The sequence below is a fragment of the Denticeps clupeoides genome, chromosome 2, assembly GCF_900700375.1.
Source record: "Denticeps clupeoides chromosome 2, fDenClu1.1, whole genome shotgun sequence".
Lineage (NCBI taxonomy): Eukaryota > Metazoa > Chordata > Actinopteri > Clupeiformes > Denticipitidae > Denticeps > Denticeps clupeoides.
In genome coordinates, this window is record NC_041708.1 from 29,250,286 (window position 1) to 29,276,060 (window position 25,775).

The window sequence follows — 25,775 nt, forward strand, 5'->3', positions numbered from 1 at the left end:
CTTTTCCTCCTTTGTGCCCTTCTCTTTGCTACTAAGTGCTTAATTAAAGTTTTATAATTTGTTAAGAAAACAATTAATAAGTAACTCACCAAACTCTAGCCCAATGTTGCCCCCAAATGTTGTATTAATAGATTTATAGGTAGTGCGTGATTTTTAAAACAATTAGAATAGAGCTACTAATAGGAATTTGACATCTTTTGCACACATGTAAGAAGATAATACATGGCGGTATGATGCCCCACACGGCATTTCTAGTTTCTCACTGGCTGTAGCGGCGGAGCTGTGTGGGTGAATTGTTTTTTTCAGTTTCGGTATTGCCTATGCAGCCATGTTGACAATGAGCCTTCTGTTCAGGGCAACACAACACACACAATTTACATGAGTCTGAATGCTATTTTGGGAGTGCACCCACGCTTCTTTTCGTCAACTCTCTACATAGCTGTAGCCCCTCATCACCAGTGAGAGCAGAGGCGGTCAGGAGACCTATAGGGGATAAATACATGTTCATAAAGGAATAAAAATGTCCCAGCACTGCACTGTAAGAGTTTGTGGTTCGGGTTTGAGGTGCACAGGGCTCTCCGTATGACAGGTGAAATACAGCCCTGAGAGCATGTGCAGCAATCTGCACTCGTTCCTGCCGAGAACGACTGCAGCTTGACTGACAGCCACTGACTGGTGTCAAATTAAATAAAATTAAATTAAACACTCATGAATAGAAGGACTGAAGGCTCTGGGTTTTATTTTTCTCTCCTTCCAGTCTAACAGGCAGCCTGTGAAGCTCAACCTGCTCACCTGTCAGGTGAAACCCAGCGCTGAGGACAGGAAGTGCTTTGATCTCATTTCCCGTAAGTCAAGTTGGTACAGTTGTGGCCAAAGGTTTTGAGAATGACTTTCTTGGTCTTCCTGAAGCCTTCTTCACTGAAATGAAATGATCACTGAATCAGTGATCACTGAAATGATCTCAGCAGGTCCTTTTGTGGCCGGTCTGAAGTGCAGTGGACTTTTTTTGGGATTAAGTTCATTTTCATGGCAAAGGGGAACTTTGCAATTCATCTAATCACTGTTCATAACATCCAGGAGTATATGCAAATACCCATAATAAAAATGGAAGCAGCAAACTTTGTGAAAACAAGTATTTGTGTCATTCTCAAAACTTTGGCCTGAACTGTACACCAGTGGTTATATGGACACTGTTGTGCCCTAACAGTCCTCAACACAAGTTTTTACTGTTGAACCCTTCCTACGAGAAGGTGTTATTATTATTTTACAATGATATTATATTCTTTAATACTGTGTATAAGCCTTATTAGTTAGTTGCTTGGCTCTGTTGTAACGTTATTGTAAACTATAATTTTAGCTAATTAAAGTTTTTGATGTGATCTTGGCTAAGGCTAAGAATAATTTTACACAAGCCCATCAAATGAGAAGTAGATGAAAACATTTGTTGTCTCTAAAGATGTATATATCACCGGCACCCAAGGCACAGATTGTCCCCTCAGAACATCACCTGATGTTATTTGTATCTCCACAGATAATCGCACATATCACTTCCAGGCTGAGGACGAACAGGAGTTTGTGATGTAAGTGAGTCGACGAACCTTCTTATTTTTCTGCAGTCTCAGAATAGCTTGTTTTTATTCTTTGTCGGTGTAGGCAAATATTGGTCACCAACAGTACAGCCCTTCTCATCATATTAATTTAATCAGTTTAAGTCCACGTCTGAATACACACCACCTAATTGGATCCTAATTTTCAGTTTTTGTGATGTCCCCATAGTACAAAAGACAAGAGATCAATGAATATTCAATGAACATTCTGTCCTCTTAACAACAGTGCCTGTTGTTAATTCTGTACTGAGATTCTCGCCCAGTTCATTGTGGAAATCAGAGTTACAGAGCTGGCCTTTTAAACTATGAGCAATTTGTTGCACAGAGCACATTTTGCCCATTCTGTCTAATAATGGAAATTAGCATTGTGGGCATCACTGAAGAGCTGTAACAGGAAACCAAACGCATTTAGCCAAAGTCTCAATTTTAAGTGTTTCTTTGTAGCTAACTGCGTTGTGTTGGTGTGCTTTTCTTCCTGTGGTGAGAAGCAGTTGAATGTCTTCTCCATCTTATTGTGGTTTCATAAAGATGGTGACGAGATATTCAGGTCACCAAGACCACATTCTCTCTTTAGTTAAAAAGACATAACCACAAACGTACATCAAGCTCTCTTCAACACTTTACAATTCTCTCCTCCCCTCTCTCTCTCACGCACACTTACACCCACCCTGGCATTTAATGAGCAGGACCCGGTGTGTGTGTGTGTGTGTGTGTGTGTGTATGAGTGAGCAATAGAGAGAATGAGAGGGAACAAGATCATGGTTTTTGTGTCATTTGCTTAGCTTCCTTGTATGTGTGTCTGCGTATTAATGCACGAATGCTTGTGTTCACTTGTGGCTGTGTGTGTGTGTGTGTGTGTTTGCTTGCAGATGGATTTCGGTGCTGACCAACAGTAAGGAGGAGGCTCTGAACATGGCGTTCCGTGGGGAACAGAGCGCCGGGGATGATGGCCTGGAGGATCTGACCAAAGCAATCATAGAAGACGTGCTACACATGCCTGGCAACGAAGTGTGTTGTGACTGCGGGGCTGCAGGTACCCTGAGTTTGTGTGAACATGTCCAGTTACACACAGTTTTTGAAAAAGCACAATCTACACTTCAATGGATTTTTTTTCTGTCAGGTGACCTTGGGTCAGACAAAGGCGCCATAAAAATGAAAGTGATTATTTTTTTATCAGAATTCATGCAGGAGGTGCTTGGTGACTCTGCATCCTGTCCGCCTGAAATATACTGCTGACTCAACGTCCAACTCCTCACAGAAAAACAGGATGCTCACAGGCAACCTCTGTGCCTTTCCCCTTTGACCTGAAAAAGCAGCCAATCCATCATTCTCAAGGGCATCCTCTTAGCATTTTTGATTGGTCTGCAGTGCCAGTTCAGGCCTCGGCTTGTGCTTTGGGCCACTTCAGAGGGGGAACGTTGGCATTCTGCGCTGTGTGCGTTAAACTTGATCCTCTGCACCTCCTGAAAACATGAGTCAGCATCCAGGGCAGCACATTCGGCCATGTCCTTTGATTCCTGTCTATGGCAGTCTTGTCACTTCCCTCCTGTCAGCACAGAAATGACGTGTGTCAGAGAAAGCAGAGGCAGCAAGGGAGGGGCGTAATGATGGTTTATGCATCATTATGCAACACTTCTTCTTGATTTAGAGACCCTGAGGCATCTTATTGCCTGCTGAACTGTTCTCTAGAGAGGGGTGAATTCTAACATTCACACTCTTCATGTGATACTTCCTGTAATAACACCCACATATATATATGTGTGTGTTCATTTAGATTCATCTCAGCACTTAACTTTATTGAAGAGGCCATGATAATCATATTCTTGATGTAGTCCTCATGGGGTTTTACATTTACATTTGTTCATTTATCTTATGCAAAGCAGCTTCCTGTTTCATTAGATGCCACTTCAGTCTGCCTGGATTAGCACTGAGTCTGGTTTGTTAGTGTGGGACACAGTAGTAGCAGGATTTGTAATGGTGGGCTTGTTAGCAGAGTTTGTTGACCACCTGGTCACCACCACATCCTCCATGGCCAGCAGCAGGATGGATTGGCGTGTCCACGTCAGACTGCATTCTTGAAGAACCACTGTAGCAGTCTCATGTGGTTGTGCCATCTGCTGTGTGCGATTTGCACGTCTGTGTGTGTGTGTGCGTGTGCATGTTCTGACTTGTATGTCTGTGTTGTGTTGCTATATTAAGCTCTGTTCATCTCTCCTCTCCTCACCCACCCCCAGATATCCTCTTATCTCCTTTGCTGCCTTTTGCTCGCTCATCTGCGAGGATTTAACTTGCCTCCGCCCCACCCTGCTGCCCAGCACTCACACACTCACGTGCTCTTACACACACACGGGCGCTGGCACGCTTTCACGTGGCCGTGCACACACAGATGGATGCCCTCACGCATGTAAGATCGCATACAGCAACATGCGGCTGCTTGAGCTTGTTCACACATCCTGTCCAGCACGAAATGACCTCTCATTCCTGGAGGGGATCCCCAGTTGCGCTTGTGTCTGCCTGCAGCCCACTAGTGACCCCTCGTGGTGAAGCCATCATCTGCACACTCTGCGACTATCCATCTGTTGGGTGGTCAAAAAATTGTCTAGAGCAACTTAGTCAATACACACACCAACACACAACCATCATGGGCTGCATTCATTTGGATACTTACTTTTCTCCAAAGCAGCTTACAAATGAGATAAATGATATGCATTGCCTGATGAACAAGGGTCAGTGGTGATGGGGCCCATAATGCAAAACATGTCTTTCCAACATGGCATATTTTTTCTTTTTTTTTCAGATCCTAAGTGGTTGTCCACTAACCTGGGCATCCTGACATGTATTGAGTGCTCAGGCATCCACAGGGAAATGGGTGTTCACATCTCACGCATCCAGTCGCTGGAGCTTGACAAGCTGGGAACCTCAGAACTCTTGGTATTTGTTTTTTTTATATTATTATTATTATTATATTTTTCTCTATCTTCATACTTAAGTCATTCTCTGTGCTCTCTACAGCTGGCCAAGAATGTAGGAAACAGTAGTTTTAATGAAATTATGGAGGGGAACCTCCCTTGTCCCAAGCCCACTCCATCCAGTGACATGTGAGTGTACAGGTTTCCTATGTATAACATATGTTTATATATATATATATATATATATGTGTGTGTGTGTGTGTGTGTGTGTGTGTGTGTGTCATACACTTGTTAAGTTACTAAAATGTTATGCTCACCATGAACCACTGTACCTGAAAAATTGTTACATTAAAATTGAAATGGTAGTACCTTATGTGTGTAATGTTGTGATATCATATTCATGTCTGTAGGACCGTACGGAAGGAATTCATCAACGCAAAGTACGTGGACCACAAGTTCGCCCGCAAGACCTGCATCTCCGCTGCCGCTAAGATGAGCGAGCTGCAGGAGGCTGTCAGGTCACGTGACTTGCTTGCACTTATCCAGGTCTATGCTGAAGGGGTGGAACTGATGGAGCCCCTCCCAGAGGCTGTCCAGGTAAGCACCACCCTGCACGCCTAGGAAATTGTGTAAGAGTGTGTGAGATGGAGGCATCACTGCAACAGCAAAGTTCAGTGCATACTGAAGAAATGAGAGATCGCCGCTCTTCCTCATTTGTGACAAAGAAACCAAAGTTAAAGGTCAACCTGACATCCACAGATGCGTTAAGTATTGATGCTCCAGAGGGAGGTGTTACGTGTGCACAGGAAAGGATATACTGCAGATGGGAATGCTGTGTTGCTGAACTCGCTCCTCTCTGGGGACTGTCGGTGATTCACAAGGCTGATTGCTTAGCTGGACGTGTGACTCATCCACATCTCAGCACACATACACACACAGACCTGACGTGATCGGAATGAAGGCCCTTGATGTGCAGCAGGAGGTGTCTGCGTGACACCAGTAAGATTACCCATGAGGCCCTGCTGGATGAGTGTCTCTTGCTGAGAGAAGAGCATTATGCCACAGTATCAGCTACTGTTAGTTGAACTCAGGTCACTTATTTTTAAAATATGGTGTAATTAATAGTTACTAACAGCACTATGATAGATGTTGCATGTTTGGTAATGTATTATTGCATTAATACATTAGTTTTGCAGAAATAAACAGATACAAACAAGAAAGGACTGCTTGCTAGTTTTCTGTGTCTTGGAGAGTAAGAATTTTACTACCCACCTAGCCCCACCTTTTTTTGAGTGCCGATGTTTTTGTCATCTAGAAGATGACAGAATCTGGACAATGCAAACTCACTCAGTGTTGCACATGCAAAGTGGGGCAAACAGTGTTGGCAGGTACATAATTGTTTCGGCAGAACTGATTAATATTAAACTTGACTACTTGACTTAAATAAGAACTGAGTTCTTCAATATATGTTCCCAATACAAAATCGCGTCTCCCATTGTTTTTTTATGCTTATAATACCACTTGCCATTAGTGAACATCACAGATGTCATTTCAGGACAACATCAAATAACCGAACATGCAGACAACTTATCAACACTTCTGTTCAAGGAACTGATGGTTTTGAATATGAAATAGATAGTTAAGCTTTTTCTCCTGCTTTGTGTTAGTGAGTCATTATCTAAACTATTTGGAGGCAAGAGAGTGACTTGCAAACAGCATCTGCACACCATTGCTGAGAAAGAACCTTTGTGACTCACCGTAAAGCAAAAAACATTCACAGCGTATGTTCCTTTCCACTTTCAGATGCCAGCTTGTGCTGATTCATCATCTGAGTTCAGGCCATTTCTGCAGGGCACGCCATGTATCACAGACTGAGACTCTGCGACTCGGACAGGAACTAATGAACGAAGGTTTGAGCATGGTGATTGACACAACTGACCCGCTTTGCATCTGGCTTCACAGGAAGCGGGAGAAACAGCACTGCACTATGCTGTGCGGACTGCCGACCACACCTCACTGCATCTGGTGGACTTCCTGGTACAGAACTGGTAAGAGTGGCAATGGCATCCGTCATTGATTCAGCTTGATTAAGGCAGACAGGTCCACACAAGTAAAAGTACAATCCATTTTTTCGCAATTTTGAGATTGTGTGAAATCCCACAAGACATAATTTACCACATATATTTACAAAGTTGCATATTTTCAAGCCTAGTGCATAATTGTTGCTGATTACCCAAACATCCTTCATATAAAGTCAGAACTGTTCATACTGCCATCTGCTGGTGGCAGTATTTCACATGCATGACAACACTGCTGTCACCTCTGCACCGTTTTAACCAATAATGTCCAATAATGAGAAAACACGCCAGAAATCCAAATAGTCTGTGATGTAGAAGCATACTGCCCTCCAAAATCCTCAAACATTTGTATGGGTTCGAACAAGTTTATATATCTGAAACTACAAACTAGAAGGTTGAACTCATTATGGACCCTGCAGAGTATCGTGTGGATTGTGTGGCACTTCTCATGAACAACAGACCAAGTCACATGATGGATAAATCTATCTTCTTGCCACCTTCCAGTGAACATCGCCTGATGCCTCATCAGGAGGAAATCAATTCTAAACGGGGTCTTCATTCAACCATAATTCAGACAGAGCAGTCAGTACCTTAAAGAAACACACATTTGTGTTTTTTGTTGATGGTGGACACCACCCTGATCACACAATTTCCAGAATCTATCGTGTTAATGAACACAGCTCTGGAAGATCAAAAATGTTCGTCCGATTATGAGGAATGTGTGTGGGTTTCCCTTTAGCTGATGTGTGTAGATGCACGTACACACACACACACACACACACACACACACACACTCCTAATCTCATGTTAGCTATACAGTGCGGCCCACTGTAGCTCTGAATGCCACATGCTCATGGGGTTTCTGCTCCGAATGCGGCTTTAGAAGCACGGACTCTGCGCATTTCTCTGAATTAAGGGGTCTCATTTCCGCAGAAGCAGAAATGAAGTGCTGTCTAGTATTAAGTTAGATTTCTAATATCAGCTGAAGTGTGTTGTTATATAAGTCTCAACTGGCGAGCGGCCATGACAGCGGCTCAGAGCTTCCTCGACTCCTCTGCGTTGTGAGCAGGATTTGAGCCATGTCTGAAGGCTCTTCTCTCATCTCTCCCTTATTCCGGATTTAACCCCTCCAACCAATGAGATTCTTGACTTTAAGCTTGTGCTGCTATTGCCAGGATTTTCTTTGTAAACAGGACCACAACAAAAAAGGAGAGGGGGTTCTACCCTGCAAAGCTCCTGTAGGTGAACAGAACTAGGTCACACACTCGTTCTCCATGTTAATTTATTCCTTGTTTTTTGACTGTTTGCTAGCACATGACCCACATGCATTCTGTTCTTCAGCGGGGCTAGAAGCGCTCCCCTGAATTTAGGGATTATTTCTTTACAGTGAGAATCAGAAGACTTCTGTGACTTGTAATGACCCTGAATGTTATGTGATTACACACTTATAAAAACAGTATGATATGAGCTCACAGTTGCTTTGTGTGTGTGTGTGTGTGTGAGTGTGTGTTGTTAGGTAGGCTTGTTTAGCTCTGTCTGCATTAGAGTGTGTATGTGTGTTTTCTATGCTGGCTGGTGTGTTTTGTCCAGTCTTCTGAGAGGAGAGTTTTTCATGGAGTGTAACACCCTTCTCACACACACACACACACACACAGACACACACACACACACACACACAAACTCACAGAGGATTATGCTCCTGTTTTGACTTCTAGTTAAGGTGCATTTTAGTAATTTTGTGTGTGTGTGTCCAGTGGGAATCTGGACAAGCAGACAGAGAAAGGAAACACGGCACTGCACTACTGCTGCATGTACGAAAAACACGAGTGTCTCAAACTGCTGCTGAGGGGCAAACCGGCAACTGATATAAGTGAGTAACACACACGCACATACACACAAGCATGCAACATGTCTTACACATGCACACACTCCCCACATGCACTGCACGCACACAATTTTCTGCACGCCTTTCCCTCTGCCAGACAGTCAAATGTATTCTCCCATGTCATTGCAGCCAATCAAAATGGGGAGATGGCTGTTGATGTTGCTAGGCGACTGAGAAATGGCCAGTGTGAAGAAGCAGTAAGTATCTCATGGGTTTTATTTAACAGATTCGTTGATGATGATTACAGGTGACCAGATTTTGCTCGTTTACTATTGGTAGCACGTTTTCACATAAGTTATGTCACATTAGCCTGATGTTAATGCTAATCCACAGAGTAGATAGCTCACATTACAAGACAGCCATCATCTGGTGGTCTGCAGTCCAGAGGTCGTTTATATCTGCGGTTTATGTCTATAAACACTAGGTGGCAGCATCTTATTTGGGGATCAAATACAGTGTCATCTGGACTGTACAACAGTAGGATTTCATTTACAAAATGCAACCTGTAATCGCTTGTCTTGTCCATGTCATTGGCAAATACAACAAATACTTTTCCAGAACTGAAAAAATCAGTCATCTACTTCTTAATGGCTGATCCAGGACTGGCACTCACACTCCACTCTGAATGAAGGCTGATTTTAAAGAGAGCATGCTAACTTGATTCCAGACCAGCACTGTGTGTGTGTCTCAGTTAGTGCAGGCGGCTGCAGGGAAGTTTAACCAGCATGTGCATGTGGAGTATGAGTGGAACCTGCGGCTGGACGAGATAGATGAGAGTGACGATGACCTGGATGACAAGGTGAGAATTGTTCATACACACACAGTAACATATAAACAGTACATATGTAGGCACAGGCAGAATTAAAATAAGTTCCAGTGTATCCACTGCAGCAGATCAATTGAAATTAGTCTGTCAGAATCTAAGTCAGTACTGGTTGTTCTATAAAATCTGTTTCTTTTCACTGAAACAGTAAAGGTTTACAGATAACATTTCCAAGACCAGGTCTAGGCACCTATTCTATTTATTAATGACATGTACTAAAATATGTAGTAACTGAATAAAATACAGATGGTGTGTCTGTGGTGCTGATATAACACCTCTGATCATGGCTCTTGGGTGGTCCCCCCCCCAGCCGAGTCCCATAAAGAAGGATCGCTCACGCCCGCAAAGTTTCTGCCATGACAAGCTCTCCCTGCCCAGCTTCGTGGGCCAACGCGACAAACAGCGCCTGTCCTACGGCCCCTTCACCAATCAGATCTACAGCGCATCCATAGACATGCCACCCTCTCCTGGCAGTGACGCCCCGCCACTGCCTCCTCGAAATGCTGGCAAAGGTAGGACTCATCAACAAAGCAGAAACATTTTTATTCTTTGGAACGGAGAATTTAGCACTATTCTGAAAATGCAATAATTGAAATATGCATTAATTGTATCATTGTTGCTGGAAGTTACTTTGAAAACCACTCTAATACTTTTTTTCCTGACTGTTATTGCTACTGGCTTTTTTTGTGTCATCCTTCTGTCTTACTTGTATACACGCCTACACGCCAATAAACAGGCTCATGAACTGCCAGTGCTGGTTGATTAAAACTTCCCAGGAACTGTCTGACTGCAGCAGAGGCAGATGTTGGGGAAGACACAGCTCTGAGATGAGCCTTTCACAGCCTTGCAGATGCTCCTACTGTCCATACAACCCTGCATTCACACACACACACACACACACACACACATGCAGAGCACAGATAAGCTGTGTGTGCAACAAGGCAAACAAGTGTTTGCACACTTTCCAAACACACACAGGGGTCCAGATGAATAGAGTCTTCTGCCTCCACAGTGTGGAACCTGAAGGGCGGTATTGTGCCCACGGCAGTTCGGAAGAACAGGGCTTCTTTATGAGCTGACAGTTTCATGTGTCCTGTTCATGATGAAAGTGTCACTGGGTAGTGTGCACAACATAAGTAACATGGACACGCAGCCCATACTCAGACAGAGAAGACAGTGTTTCTAAGACCATCGCTCTCCCTCTCTTTTTCTTTTTCTGTCCAAAGGGTCCTTCTCTCCACGTGTCCAGCAGGCACATTTTGTGCTCCACAGTCAATGAACAGCCTTGTTTATCTTTCGGTTCTTCTCATCTTTCGCCTCCTTATGATTTGACTTTGCTAGATGTGGGGTTAGCTCTTGCTAGCCTTATGAATGACATCTGCTATCTATTCATGCCCCCTCTCTTTTTATTTTTTCCCCCTCTCTGCCCCCCCTCCTCCTCTCTTTTTTCTTGCAGCTCCTTCTCTGGCCTTCCTCGGTTCTCATTCACACTATGCCACTCTGGCGAGCACGCGACCATACATCAGTGAATATCTTATTTCCTTAATTTGCATTCCACCCATGCATCTTTAATCGGGTTGCAATTAATCCAACTCATCGCTGGTTGGCTGTTCTCACCAAAGAAATACAAAACATTTTCTTGTGTCGCCGAGCATCATGGGATGTGTCTTTGTTGGGAATGCTGAATGCCCGGGGGAATAACGGTTAAAGGCCATCTGAGTTTCGTGCATGTGTCCCGCGAGCAGAGCATGTTCCAGTTTGGTGCATCCTGTGTCTCCGTTGTCCTCTGGCTGAGCTCTCTGTTAGCCACACTTTGCACGTAGTACCTGAAGTTTGCAGTGAGGTGAGAAATTCAAGCCTTTTAAAGGTTAGCATAAAGATCAGGCTGCCGCCGGTTTTTCTGCCCTTCTTTATGGCCAGATTCAGTTCATTTATTGAGTGTGCTGGCAACTTCTTCTGTTTTAAGTTTAGAAGTCCCCTGAGATCCTCTATAGCTCTTATTCAGAATTCTTCAGGCCGCCACTTCCTGTTCTCCTCTTCGACAGTTCCACTTTTCTTTTGCCCCTATAACTATCCCCTCCCAGCCCTTTCTGCAACTTCCATTTCTCCTTTTCATGTCTTTATTCACACTCAGCCATATCTCCATATCTGGATGGCTATTGTTGGAAGGCTGACAAACGTCATCAGAAAACCATACACCTCCCTCTCTCAACATGTGTATGAATTGTCTGTGTGTGTGTGTGTGTGTGTGTGTGTGTTTATGCGTGTGTCCCATCTCCAGCTCCTCCCTCGTCCAGCCTCTCACCCTCCATCCCCTCCATCGGCACTCAGTCCCCTGGCGGGGGCAGCACCTCCACCCTGTCCAAGAAGAGGCCCCCACCGCCTCCCCCAGGCCACAAACGCACCCTGTCTGACCCGCCCGCACCCCTTTGTCACTCCCCTCAGAGCAAAGGTGGCCAACCTACGGGTGAGTGTAGAGAGCGAGATGACCGGCTGAGACGGCTCATTGGCCAGCATGTCTAGCCACGCTGTAAAAGGACCAGACCAACATGTTGTTAACTGAAGTTCAGATTAACAATTATAATCACAATGTCTCATAATGAGGTGCGAGAATTGGCTTGCGAGCTCATGCTTAGCTAATGATGTACAGGAGGGCATGTTCTCCTGCTTCAGCTGTTATTCAGCCATATGGCAAACAGTCACTTGAGTGGAGTCATTTGTAAAATGACTCATTGATGAAAGCACAAAAGAGGTGTCAGCTGCTGTTCTGGTTGTTTGTCATGCACATAAGTGAAGTGTTGGTGAGACTTAAAGGCCCCAAGGTTCACATGATTCTATCCTTCAGTAATGCTATTTGATTTTCTACATTTTAAGTTTTTTGGATTATGGGTTTCCTCTGAATTACACAAGTTTAGAGTTGGCAGTGAAGTCGTGAAGTATGTGCTATTTGACAGCTCAGCCTGTTTGTGACATGTGACCTCTGTATCCCCATGATGTGCATGAACCCACTGTGAAAAATTATTGGCCTGTCACCAGCTATTTCCATTTGTGTTGTCTCTATGGTTACAACTGGTGCAATTTGTAGTTTCCCAAGCTTCCTGGCATGAATGACTCGAAAGATTACTTAACTTAACACCAGTGTGCTCTTCATTTTTTATTTTAGTTTTAGTGAGATATTTAATGAGATATTCTTAACAGTGTTCTGCTTGCAGGAAGTGACTCCACGCCACCCCCTATAAACAAAATGCCAACGACCACCAAATTTGAGGGCATTCCACAGCAGCAAAGGTACATGTTTCCAAAGTTAGAGTGCATGTTCAAACATCTATACATGTGTAATTTGTCTGAAGATGCTGAAGGAGTGGGGAAACTGGTCTGAAGCAGATCACTTGGCTACTAACATATTGCTGATTTTACATTACATATGATTACAAATCCCTTTTCAGCACTACTTCAAGCACCACAAAGTCTACACTTGGTCCAAGGGTTCTTCCCAAACTACCTCAGAAAGGTAGGTTAATAGAGTCCATTAGCCAAGCAATGCTCAGGTGACTGAAAATTTGAGAGTTTTTTTTTTTTTACACAGTATCACTGCGTAGTGTTCATCATCCTTCCATGGACAAACCCAGTCAGCCCCTGGAAGTGTTCCAGAAGTCTCCGCAGGCATCTGAAACACTCCAGAAAGTTATTTTACCTGACAAACCACATCTGGTTGAACTGCCTCCAAAACCTCAACCTAGTGACTTGCCTCCAAAGCCTGGAGAACTGCCACCCAAACCGCAACTGTCTGACCTGCCTCCAAAGCCCAATCTAGGAGATCTTCCACCTAAACCCCAGCTGAAGGACCTGCCTCCCAAACCTCAGCTGGCAGATGTGTCCCTCAAGCCTGCTGTAGTCGAGCCCAACCCTCGTCCAAATCCTATAGAGGTCATGCCCAAACCACAGCCCCCAGATATCACAGTCACTAATCAGCATACTGAGCCCCCACCCCAACCTAGCCCTTCTCCACAAGCCACATCACCACCTCAGGCCACCTCCCCACCACAGTCCACCCCACCTCCAAGTGAAGACACCAATGGGAGCCCAACGTCTGCCCCAGAGACACCCGTCCCTCTGCCCAGGAAAATCAATGCGGTGAGTTATGGCATCTGAAAACTATCATTGCAGCAAAGACAAAACTGCACACAGCACCAGATAATGTCAGTAGGAATTTGAGGAATTTGAATTTGGTTCTGCTCAGCGCTTGCTCTGGGTATTGGCCATATCTGTGGGTGTGGATCTGTGTGTGCATTACTGTTTTCTGTTCCAGGGGAAGAATAAAGTTAGACGAGTGAAGACCATCTATGACTGCCAGGCAGATAACGATGATGAACTGACCTTTGTGGAGGGGGAGGTCATTATAGTAACAGGAGAGGAGGACCAGGAGTGGTGGGTTAGTGTCAATCTAGTCTGCAGAGATTACGTTTTGATGGTGAACGCATGGTAATATTTTTACACTGTTTGGAAACGCCATGTGCAACGTGTCGAAAAGTACAAGAACAACAACTTGTATTAAAACAACACCCAGGCAACACTCACAGTGTTCACATTGACTGGGGTCGTAATCAAGTGTGCTTTTTCTTTTCTTTACTTTCCATAGATCGGGCACATTGAAGGGCACCCGGAGAGGAAGGGTGTGTTTCCCATGTCCTTCGTTCACATCCTGTCTGAATGACGGCCAGGTGGCCACCACTGGCAGCGCTCCACCTTCCACGCCCTGCCCCTCACCAGTCACCAAGGGCATCACCTGTAAATAGCTGCTAAAAAGGGGAGTTTTCAAAAAAAGTCAAAAGAAGGATCCCGCACAAAATCACCATGTTGGAGGTGTGGCATAGAGATGAAGTCCTCGGACAAAGCGTGTTTGCCTCCGTTCTCCCTACAGTGTTACCGTTGGCAACCTGTGGCTCAAAACCTAGCACTTAACCCAACATCACCTATACTGTTACCTTATTTGTATATATACGAATGTACATATATGTGTGTTCACACATGTGCGAGTGTTTGTGTGTATATACATACTTGTGTTGTAGTGTGTAAAAAAAAAAAAAATGTGTGTATCGTACATGTCCTTTCTCTATCCAGACTCTGGGGCCAGTTTAGTAGAAGTGTGGACCTGTACAGTATCAGTATTAGATGGTTTTTGCTGATTTACTCTCCGCCTGCTCAAACAAGGGAGAAGTGAAAGTCATTTGCTTGAAACATAACGATAGTGCTCACATCCAACAGTCATTCCTGCAAGGACCAACTGGAAGGAAGAGATACTTAATGACCGCCAGCATCCCCCCCCCTTCTTTCATTCTTTTTTATTTTTAAAAGAAACATCTCTTAAACGTACCACTATAGCACGTCCAAGGATGAAATGTATATCCATTACGTGTGTTTATAGTTCTTGCTTGCTTTGTGTGTTTAAAAAAAAAAAATGCTGTGACGTGCTCACACCGGCTCCTGTGGTGAAACGTGAACCGTGGCCTCCCCTTCACACTCCACGCCCGAAACAGCAGCCGCCACACTGGTCCAGGACCTGTTTCTTTGTCCACCTTGTGAAGGATTTGGGATTTCTCATTGCACAGCTCTGGGACCAGCTGGTTCCTGAACTCACCCACATCTTGTCTAGTTTTGTGACTTAACATCTTTCGTGCTACGTGTCCCTGTGTTTAAATTAGTAATAAGCCCTGAAGGGGCATACTTGAAGTGTTTTGGAAGAACATCCCCGGCCCCCTGACTTCCTCATGAATTGTTCTCAAGCATATGAAGAGGTGTGCCTGAGTGGCACATATTTTGAAGTTTGCATACAGACATTTATTTTTTTTTTAAAAGTTAGTTTTTACCATTTCAAAAATTAACCACTGGAGGCTAATCAAATCCAATAAGTAATTAAAACATTCTGAGAATACACCTCATTGATTATGTATTAATGGTCTGTTGACTTTGCAAAGCACACATAGTTAACATAGTAAGGGACTTCTGTTTCAGAGAATTCTTCATACACACACACACACACCAAAAAAACAGGAATTATGAAATTTGTTGCTTCTTCAGATGAGGGAAGAATACAGTATCTTATCCCTTATGATATAGTTGGTGATATTTTTTAAGTATTATTGTATTTTTTACATGTAAGGGGGCTTAAGGCCTCAGTATTGTTTGAGTATTGTGTTTATTAACCCTCTACCTGGTAAAAAAAACAAAAAAAAAACACTGGGGGTTTCAGACCCAGTGAAAAGAGTTGCACCAGATACTGGTTTTATGATTGTGCTGTTTGTTATAAAGAAAAAGCCATTCAGATAAATACCTGGATCTTTATGGGAAAAAAAGTCTGAATGGGTAGAAGGATAGTGAGGTTACTAACAAAAAAAAAAAAAAAAAAAAGTGCAATTGTAGCTTCTTCCAGTGAATATTTATTTCATCTAATATCTGTGTGGAAAAGCAGTTCTCTGATGGGCAACTCTGACATACCCACATTGCTTTTATTTAGGTCAAAGAACTGGATTGTCAGGTGTTAAAAACCACCCCACATTCACTGCAATATACAAGGACCTAGGTCAACCAAACATGAAATCCCAATCATTCCATCGCATCAATTAATAAAAGTTTTGTAGTAAACTGATAAGTCTTGACTTTCATTTAAACAAAAAAAACATTTGAGACATTGGAGGACCCGTTGCTCAGAATCGTGACTGGCTTGCATGGGTCCTCCTCCCCAGGACATGGAAAAACATCAGTGTGTGGAAAGTGTTAAGTGAATTGGCTGAACACCCCAACCTCTCTACAAATGAGCCTGGTCACACATGGGCAAGAGACAAAGCGTTCAAACAAAGAAACAACTTTACTGTCGACACAGTACTTCCATGACTGGACTTGAAAAGAAATCAGCTGAACATTATTGTAACTTGGTAAATACAATATTGAACATTTTTAACCCCTCATTTTCCAAAAAAAAATCTCCTGGGCTTCATTAAAACTGAAATCACTTCGAACGATCAAAACAAGGCAACGTGCAACAAATATTAAACTTAAATGCATCAATATGCAATACAAATTAAATAGATTCATTTCATTTTGAAACGTGGCCTTTCAGTGCAGTTTTCTTGGAGCTTTGATCAGCCTTTTCTACAGACTTTATCACACCCACTGCCACAGTCTGCTTAAGGTCTCTTGCAGCAAATCGACCTGTTAAAATTAATGGAAAAAAAAAGGGACGTGGTTAAGATCAAGCCCACCAAAAGCTAGTTAAATCTATAGACCTGCGGAAGCCTTGATAATAAAATTACCTAGAGGAGGGTAGCTGAAGAAGCTTTCCACACACATGGGCTTGTTGGGAACCAGCCGGACCACAGCGGCATCCCCGGACACCAGGACCTGCGGGTGGTCCTCCAGCTTCTTGCCGGAGCGGCGGTCCAGCTTCTCCCAGAGCTCCGCAAAGCGACAGGTCACGTGCGTGGTGTGGCAGTCCAGCACCGGCGAATAGCCTGCCTTGATCTTTCCAGGATGGTTCAGAACGATGACCTGGCAGAGCAGACGAGTCGATTATGTTCTCGCGCCGCCACGTTAAGACGGAGGGGTTCGTGGCGGGCGGCTAACCTGGGCAACGAAACTGCTGACGTCAGACGGCGGATCCTGCTGCGCGTTGCCGGCCACGTCGCCACGTCGAAGGTTCTTCACGGACACGTTCTTTATGTTGAAGCCAACGTTGTGGCCCGGCAACGCAGTCTGCAGCCCCTGGTGGTGCATCTCAATGGACTTGACCTCGGCGGTCAGCTTGGCAGGCGAGAACGTCAGCAGCATCCCCGGCTTGAGAACCCCAGTCTCAATTTTGCCCACCGGCACAGTGCCTACTCCTGGAAGGGGACGAGAGCCGATGAGGACGACCGTCCAGCACAGGGGACGAAATAAATAAATAAGCAAAACCAACAGACCGCCAATCTTGTAGACATCTTGAAGCGGCAGGCGCAGAGGTTTGTTCACGGTGCGGATGGGGGGATGGATTGAATCCAGGACCTCCAGCAGGGTTTTGCCACTTGCACTGCCCTCTTTCCTCTTCAGCTTCCAGCCTTTGAACCAGGACATCTGAGAACGAGAAAAGAAAAATTGCAGTTCCTCAAAAGGAGGGGGGCGGGACAACACACACACCCACATTAAAAACCTCCTCCACCTTTTGTGACGGCGCAATCATGTTCTCCCCAGTCCATCCTGACACCGGAACGAAGGGAACCGCAGTGGGGTCGTAACCAATCTTCTTGATGTACACGGTCACATTCTTCACCACTTCGTCGTAGCGCTTCTGACTGTAAGGCGGCTCAGTCAGGTCCATCTTGTTGACGCACACGATGACCTGCTTCACACCGAGCGTGTAGGCCAGGAGGGCATGTTCCCTGGTCTGGCCATTTCGGGAAACCCCAGACTCAAACTCGCCCTTGGCAGCAGAGACCACCAGCAGGGCGACGTCGGCCTAACGACAACAAGAAGAAGAAAAAACTACAGGTAAAGACAAGTGGAGACGGCATGATGTTCCGCGGGCAGGTCACAGCAGCAGACCCACCTGCGAGGTTCCGGTGATCATGTTCTTAATGAAGTCCCGGTGCCCGGGCGCATCGATTATGGTGATCGAGTATTGTTGGGTGTTGAACTTCAGCAGCGAAATGTCGATGGTAATCCCACGCTCCCTTTCAGCCTTTAATTTGTCCAGCACCCAAGCATATTTGAAAGAGCTCTTGCCCATCTAGAAGAAAAAAAAAATGACAAATGAGAGATGCATGCACAGACGGGAAGATATAGATATATAGACGCTCGCCAAACCTGGGACGCAGCTTTCTCGTATTTCTCGATGGTCCGCGGGTCGATCCCGCCGCACTTGTAAACGAGGTGTCCCGTGGTGGTGGACTTGCCGCTGTCCACGTGTCCAATCACGACGAGGTTGACGTGGGTTCGCTCTTTTCCCATCGCGACCACCAAAGACCGCAAAAACCGCACACAAGGACAGGACGGTTCGGTTCGGTTCGGTTTACAAGCTCCGCGATCTTTTTTTTTTTTTTTTTTTGTTCTTATTTTTTCCCCCGCCAAGCACGCGCCCTTTTTGTAGCGCGAAAGGGCGCCATTTGTAACTGGGAACAGGTGCGTGACCTGCACATGACCCGTAGTCAGTCATTTAGCTAATTAATCCATTCATTATTTATCATTAGTTTAATTAACGGCCCCCGACTTATAATAATATTCATCGTTTACACGCACTTCTATACAGGCCACAGGCGACGTTTATAAGACACGTGACGTTCTGAAGAACGATTGAATAGTGTGCCTTGTAATCTAGCGATGAGCAGCCGTAATCAGAAGGTTGTCGGTTCGAATCCCGTTCTGACATTAAAGTACCGGGCGCCTGTCATGGCTGCTCACCAAGGGTGATGATTAAATACAGAGGACACACGTCACATGTGCCACCGTGTGCTGTTCTGCAAGTGTTTCGCAATCACCTTCACTTCATCTACCCAATATTTTCATTTGGAAACACAACCCGCGGTATTTTCTACCCGCGATTACAATTTTCGAGGTGCGTTTTTAGCGCAACACTTCTAAAGTGTCATTTTAAACGCGACGGACCGCCGACGCGGTAGTGGCCTCTGATTGGCTGGCACGCGTGACGTCGTTTCCCGCAGGCGGCCTCATCGGTCGCGAACGCGGGCTTCTTCCTTTTTTAGGTGTCGGCCGCCCGTGCGCCCCGACCTCGCGCCGGCTCGCCGTGACGTGCGGCGTCAACCCGGAAGTAGCGCGCAGCCGAAGTCGCCGCTGCGCCCGGAGCTCCAGCGCGGTGGCCCGCGGTCCGGTGCCGTTCTCTCGACGCGCAGGCGGCTCGGCCGCCGGGGGAGCATGTGACCGGGCGGCGTGGAGACACCGAACAAACCTCTTCTGCGTCCGGCGACGTGTCTCACCACAGGCGAGGTAACAGCGGCTTTTAAGTTCATTTCTCGTTACTTTTCCCTGTTAATTTCCCTTTAAAAAAAAAAAAAATATATATATATATATATATATATATATATATAGCTTGCCGTTACTTGCTGATGGTTTCCACTTTGAAACCGTGAAGGAAATCGGAGCGCGACTCTTGCTCGTGTGTGCGTGAAGGGACAAAAACGCCGCGCCACCGTTATAAAGGCCTTTATGATGGCAGCGAGCTCCGCCACCCCCCTCTCTACTTCTGAAGCGTTATAACGCCTCGCCGCTCTGGACTCGTCTCTGTAGCCGAGAAGGCCAAAAATGACCAGCAAAAGCGTTTTATGCCCGAAGAGAGTCGATATGTTCGTGTGCCGGAGACGCCGGGACGTGGTTACACTAGATTTATAAGTGTATTCCTCTAAATGTGTGATTTGTGTCTTCTATTTTTCTTAAATCTTTTTTTTTTATTTTTTTTTTTTTATTAATTGTGGAATGTCTAAGTGTGTGTTAGTGTTTCTGGATTTTCCGTATGGTAGCGGTGGCCGTGCCATTGGGTTAGTGGGCCGGGGACCTGGTTCCGGTCTCTTGAACACATGGCGTGGGCTGTAAGAGAGGGAGGCACAGGAAGGGGGGGGGGACTGATGCTCTGATGCCACTTTGCTTTTTGTGCAGGAAAATACACATGGTTAAGCCATCTCTTGGTGTGATCTCGTCATTTGCTGTTCGAGGAGCTAAACAAAAATACACAACGCAGAAGAATAACCGCTACATACTCGTTTGTGTGTGTGTGATAGTTTGCCATGTGCCGCTGGCGTCGTGATGCTGCCCTGTAACCAGGTTTTCAGCAGGGTAACTCGTGTGTCCACCTGTCCATTTGGTCCCGATTCTGGTCCGTCTGCGTTGGGCTGGACCTGCGAGGCCGTAGTGAAAAGCGAAGTGATTTGTTGTTAAGCCGTCACCCTTGGTGGGCAGCCATGACAGGCGTGTGGGGACGGCGCCTTGCTCGGTGGCACCCCGGCGGTTCAGTGGGCGTTGTGGCGGTCCACAGTCAGACGCCTGTCTGTTGGAAGCCGTCGTGTCTCGGCAGTTGAACCCTGATAACCGGGGGCAGGCGTGTTTAAGTAAATATCAGATCCGTTTTGGGCAATAAGGAGAAGCAGTAATCGTGAAACTGCCGGTCTTTCTGGTTTCTTTGCATTTCAGTACATACAGTTACAGTTATGGGAATAGGCATTGAGAGTCCTCAGCTTCCGAAGTTCAACCTTATCGGGGAGTTTTGGCCATTTTGTTATTTGACTTATTGACAGCGGGTCCGTACGTTTGTAGAGCAGTCAGTCAGTCGCTGTAAGGTCCTCCCACTTTCAACTTCCTTTACTAAATCGATTTACAACATCGACGGCGATGTTGTAAATAGTGGCGCCTTTGTCACAGCGGCGTGAAGAAAGTCTCTCCGGTCAGAACGTGCAGAAAAGGACCAGAACACGATACAGACACTATATTCATCCTCTAGATAATGTGGCAGCTGATGTGAAAATTTACACAAGCTTTTGCGCTCGGGCTAGAGTGCCACTTCAGAGAAGGAAGTATATATTATATATATATAAAAAAACAAATCCACTTCCAATGAAACGAGAGCATAATTACAGAACATACTAAACATATTGTAACTGACCAAAAAAGCTGCGTTTATGGCAGGTGTCCCCGCTCGGCAATAACTCTCCATGTGTTGACGAATGCATTTTTTTTTTTTTTTTTACTGTTACCGGTGTCGAGATGTGATGAGGGACAGGCGCTCTACTCACGCGGGCGTAACGAATGGCCGTCCGAAACTCCGAGGGAGGATGTAGGCCAACACCCTGGCATGGCCTGGGCGCATGCCGCCAACTTCAACCTGTGGGCTGACCCGTGGGTGGCTGTCATAGCCTCGGTTTTGACTAAACGCAACTCCACTGCCAAGAAACGTGTGGTAAATTTGTGTGTACAGTTCTGCGTGTTGTGCACTTTGACCTCTTTGCTGATTGGTTTGTCGTGTTTAATGTATTTTGATGCACCTGCAATGTAGTCTCATTGAATGTTGTGTATGAATGGCCGAAATGAACTCTTACTTTTTAGTCTCGCTGGACTTGCTATATGTTCCAAGGACAGTTGTTTGAACACACGGGAACTAATTTTCATGCCTTTTTTTTTTATTATTTTTTTTTTTAAATTATTATTATTATTTTTTTTTTTTTACTGATTTTAGATGTTAAGAAAGCAGTTTTTTTTCCTCCTTCTCAAGTGAAATAATCCCCAATTCATGTGGTGTTAAATGGTTGGGGGACATTAATGAAGAGTGAGCAGCTTTCTTTCCAGCGGCGCGTCCATGCATGTTCCCGTCGGTGCAGTGGGCACGGAACATGTCGAACACTCCGTGCATGCACGCTGCTTCTCGGCTGTACGTGCATGGAAGCCTAGAGGAGATGGGAACTTTACCATTGCTCCATTGACCGAGTTAGGTAAGATGATTTATTTATTGGTACAGAGTGGTTCATTTCGTTGAGCAGGGAGAAAAGTCTTTGCATGCTGCGACTGGAACATTTAGTTACTCAAGAATGTGTGTGTGTTTTTTTTAAGGAAGGGGAGAATGGTAGAATGTTGATGTGACATGTTTCTTGGTGGTGTGTGTGTGTGTGTGTATATGTATATGCGTATCTAACAGTCTACCTGTTGTTAAAATGAGCTTGCTTGACCTCATGTTTTTTAGCAATCACAGATCTTGGTATGCCAGGTCACGCTGGGGTATATTTAGCGTACTCACGGAAACATGCAAATGGATTTTTTTTTCTGAATAGCATTTCACATTGTTACTGTGTTTTGGAGTTTTTTTTTTTTTTTTTTTTTTTGGGGTCTCATTAGTGTGCTGCTTTCCCGCATATTTCTGGGAAGAGCTGCTGTCATGGACGAGATGACGACAAAGTGAGCTGGCAGCGAGTGCAAGTCTCTCATTTCGTTTGCGACTAACTAGTGTCTCTGCACCGATGCTCCGGAGTAGGTACGGTGGGGATGCCGTACCTGCGGTTGGTAGCATCTCAGAAAGTATCGTTCCAAGCTTTCCCATACCCGGAATGCAGACATGGTTCTTCAATTTCCACAGCTGGCAAAAAATTCGCTGCATCAGCTTCCCATGACCCGGCCAAAGGTCGGTGACTTGAGCCAATAACACCACAGAGCTCTCACCTCTGGCTGGCCAATACACAGCTGTGTGTGTCATATTATGCCAAAGTAGTGATAGGGGGGGGCGCTCATTTGACACGCTCCATGTTAGATAGGCCTTGCGTGCTCTGTTATTACTGTGTAATGACAGGGTTGTACAAGTGGACAGTGGCAAGGCAGGCGAGAGGAGTGCAGTCTGCTTTGTTCACCTCCACAGAATTGCAACTTTTGGCAAAAGCGTATTTAAATGCACGCTTTCCGTTTTGTCTATTGACTTTTTTTTTTTTTTTTTTTTTTTTTTTTTTTTTTTTTTTGGGTGGTCTGTTGCCACGGAAACTTGAAACCGAGCAGCAAGGCTGCATGCTCCATATGACTCAACGGTGGGTCAGTTACCCATGAAACCTGCAGGCCGTGTGTGGTACAGGATGCTGCTGCTGCTGCTGATGGAGCGGGGGGGTCGTACAGCAGCTCGTTCTGCCCGGCTGATTTGGTGTTTGTGTGCAGAGCGCAAATTGTATATCTTTATTTTTATTATTTTTTTACACTAATAAACTGTGAATCTGGGCCACATCTAGACACTCAGAACAATGGTGTTTAAAAGACCGCTGTTTTGTCAGTGTCGAGCTGCAGGATGTCCAGCTCCACCCAGTTGGCGGTTGGTGCGCGGTGATCTGCAGGGCTTCTTTTTGCTTCAGTCTAAAAAGAGCGTTATTCCTTTTAAATTGTAGCGAGGTTTTAATTGCAGCTGCTCCTGTTACAGAACAGGAGTTTGAATCACGAGTTTGTTATTAGGCTGATTGTTGGCAAGAGGAAGAAATGAAATGGCCTCAATAACGTGAGCAGGGAAGGAAGAGAGCGCTGGTGGAAATCCTGTCTAGCTCTGCAGAAAATGGCTTGTTTTTCTCTTGCAGGACTGAGGTTGAGGTTTTCTGTGTGTTTTAAAGGAAGTCGTGGCAAGTAGGTCATAGGCGGTCCTCGCTGTTGCATGTATTTAATTTAAATTGAGTGGCGTAGTTGTTATAGTACATAATGTACATCAATCTACAAAATAATTACAGTGGATTGTTTCAGCTTTGCTGCTTTTACAATGAAGCCCCATCGGTAACCATATCTTTGTATGTTCACAAGCTGCCCCCTGTACGAACGAACACTTACAGTCTAATAACACTAGACATGCTCAGTCGGTCCAGTCAGTGTGTGTCTGTGAGTACGTGTTTGTACACTTGTGTGTGACTATTTCTTTTAAGGGTGGAAGTAGCCTAGCGGAGGGAACCAGAAGACCTCAAAGCCCTTGTTAGTACGGATTGTAAGTCGCTCTGGAAAAGGGCGCCTTTATAAATGGCTTGTTTTGTATGCATATATGTTTTTAGCATTTTGCCATGGGATTGTTAATGAGATATTTGTGGCATGGGTGCATAAATGTAATATTTTTTCTTTTTTCAGCGCGAGCTAATCAAATTTAGTATGGTCTTTTGAACATTGATCAGTTTCTTTAACATAATGAATGTAATTTATAATGAAAATTATAAATTATAAGTTCACTGACTAGCAATCATAATGAACATGTAATGCAGAGCACCATTAATTATTTACCTGTGCCAACGCGCTCCTAGTCCAGCCACTAAATAATTTCCAGTGATCAGCCCCCAGCAAAGTGCTGATTAAAGCGGTGGGGTTTTCTTGGCCGGCGATTTGGGAGAAACTGGCTCCAGCAGCACGAGAAGAGAGTGAATACATAAACCTCAGGCCTTTTATTCCGGGCTAAGCTAATTTGTCCCCATCTGAAATGCGATCAGCCCTGCTGCGTTGATTGAAATTGTGACTCAGTCAGCTACCTCTGCCCTTTGAAGCCGTCGCAGCGAGGGCCTGGGCTGTTGCCGTGGTAATTTAAGCCTGGAGTGTGGATTCTGTTTGCCACAGTCCTCATGCCCACCCGTCTGGGGACAGACTTTTAAAATGTCTGTTAAACGTCGTGCTGCGCTGTCTAAATGATGAACTGCACTTATGAAAATATTTTACTGCCGTATGAGTACCATTGATGCCTGTGTATTACCGATATGAAACAATTGATATAATGTGTCTCAGTCACTTGACTATCAGTATAGTGTTGTGTAAAATGAGTGATGTTTTGGCTAGATTAACAGATGTGGCTTCCATCTGGATTCTGGTTTAAATGCTTCGGAGCTGGTTCCGCCATTCCGCCCGCGTTTTCTGCATCACTGAAATTACAGGGCCATATATATATTATATCACTGTCATTAGTGTTGCTTTCGTCGACTAAATATCTTCAGTAAACAAGCCTTCTTGACTGAATGAGGAGACAAGATGTAAATGCTGGTTATGTGACTATGACTAATGAAATATCATGTAATATTGTTGACAAATGGCAACGTTTCATATGATATAAAAATTAGACTAAAATGTCTTCATTTTCATTGACAAAAATGGAGAGGCTGACAAATCAACTATATCTGTGTGGTCATCTGGTTCATAAGCGACTGCCTCACTCACTAGGCTACTAACTCCGTTAATAGTAACTTAATGATATATGAGGTTTGTGTGCAATCATAGGTTTAATTAGTGTTATATATAGTGTGTGTGTGTGTGTGTGTGTGTGTGTGTGTGCTATGTGCCCAGGTCAAATGGGGACATTGTAACTGATTTAGTTTATTTGCTCATTCTTTTCATATGCAGGACAAAAGGAGACTTTCCGGGTCTCATTAGCAGGTCTGAGTTTGTGTGGTGTTTTTTTTTTTGTTTTTTTTTTTGGGGGGGGGCTGGCTGCTGAGAGAGCTGGAAAAGCCGAAGTCACTATTGAATGAGAGGAAGTGTTGCACAATAGGAAATGTCTCAGGCTCTAGAGCATAGGAACCCCATTTTAAAACAAGCCCTCTCCCGCTGCAGACTATTTATCATTTTAACAACCTCAGCGTGTTGTTGCTTTTTAGGAAGTTTTTTTTTTTTTTTTTTTTTTTTTTTTTTGGTCCATTATTCTAATGTTGTGTGGGATGATTCAAGGCACTCCCCACACTAATACATTCTCCACTTTCAGTCTCCTGCACGTGGCAACATGACTAAAGGACTTACACACGATCGTCCGTTTCCCTTCTTTCTATGGTGAGCAATTTGCAAACAGTCTTGTTTGAATGATTGACTTTAATCCTGTGGAATAAAACACAGGGTTGTGTGTGTGTGTGTGTGTGTGTGTGTGTGTGTGTGTGAGGGAGAGAGACACTGCTGTGGATTCTGATGGGGAATGTCAGTGAAGTGACCAGGAGTTCAGACAGGTGAACAATGCTGTGTTGTCTGAGTGGA

The 25,775-nt window shown here is 44.8% G+C and overlaps 3 protein-coding genes across 10 annotated transcripts in view; 2 read left to right on the forward strand and 1 right to left on the reverse strand.

The window, feature by feature from the left end:
- The window catches only part of asap1b (ArfGAP with SH3 domain, ankyrin repeat and PH domain 1b), a 54,795-nt gene extending 39,062 nt beyond the window's left edge, over positions 1–15,733 (forward strand). For 3 of the 7 annotated variants that reach the window (XM_028961253.1, XM_028961260.1, XM_028961267.1), the window contains 17 exons: positions 758–845; positions 1,532–1,580; positions 2,477–2,640; positions 4,405–4,538; positions 4,620–4,705; positions 4,927–5,113; positions 6,479–6,564; positions 8,349–8,464; positions 8,609–8,676; positions 9,171–9,278; positions 9,613–9,814; positions 11,584–11,769; positions 12,515–12,590; positions 12,749–12,813; positions 12,889–13,436; positions 13,612–13,734; positions 13,942–15,733. In XM_028961253.1, the coding sequence (XP_028817086.1) occupies positions 758–845; positions 1,532–1,580; positions 2,477–2,640; positions 4,405–4,538; positions 4,620–4,705; positions 4,927–5,113; positions 6,479–6,564; positions 8,349–8,464; positions 8,609–8,676; positions 9,171–9,278; positions 9,613–9,814; positions 11,584–11,769; positions 12,515–12,590; positions 12,749–12,813; positions 12,889–13,436; positions 13,612–13,734; positions 13,942–14,016 (2,361 nt within the window). In that variant the 3' untranslated portion in view covers positions 14,017–15,733. Of the gene's footprint in view, positions 1–757; positions 846–1,531; positions 1,581–2,476; positions 2,641–4,404; positions 4,539–4,619; positions 4,706–4,926; positions 5,114–6,478; positions 6,565–8,348; positions 8,465–8,608; positions 8,677–9,170; positions 9,279–9,612; positions 9,815–10,758; positions 10,828–11,583; positions 11,770–12,514; positions 12,591–12,748; positions 12,814–12,888; positions 13,437–13,611; positions 13,735–13,941 lie in introns of all 7 variants that reach the window. The other 4 variants (XM_028961286.1, XM_028961295.1, XM_028961303.1 and 1 more) reach the window with 3 other exon arrangements.
- Positions 15,734–16,168: 435 nt separating this feature from the next.
- On the reverse strand, positions 16,169–19,307 carry eef1a1l3 (eukaryotic translation elongation factor 1 alpha 1, like 3). Its single transcript, XM_028970345.1, has 7 exons — positions 18,138–19,307; positions 17,881–18,060; positions 17,494–17,790; positions 17,258–17,408; positions 16,923–17,179; positions 16,613–16,847; positions 16,169–16,511 (listed from the first exon to the last, which is right to left on the reverse strand). Exons 1-7 carry the CDS (start codon positions 18,279–18,281, stop codon positions 16,396–16,398), a joined length of 1,380 nt encoding a protein of 459 aa, XP_028826178.1. The 5' UTR covers positions 18,282–19,307; the 3' UTR covers positions 16,169–16,395.
- The window catches only part of fam49bb (family with sequence similarity 49 member Bb), a 29,879-nt gene continuing 23,104 nt past the window's right edge, over positions 19,001–25,775 (forward strand). Inside the window, exon 1 of one of the 2 annotated variants that reach the window (XM_028970346.1) lies at positions 19,001–19,274. The gene's annotated coding sequence lies outside the window, so the exon portion shown is untranslated. Of the gene's footprint in view, positions 19,275–21,724; positions 21,764–25,775 lie in introns of those variants that run through there. The other variant, XM_028970347.1, reaches the window with a different exon arrangement.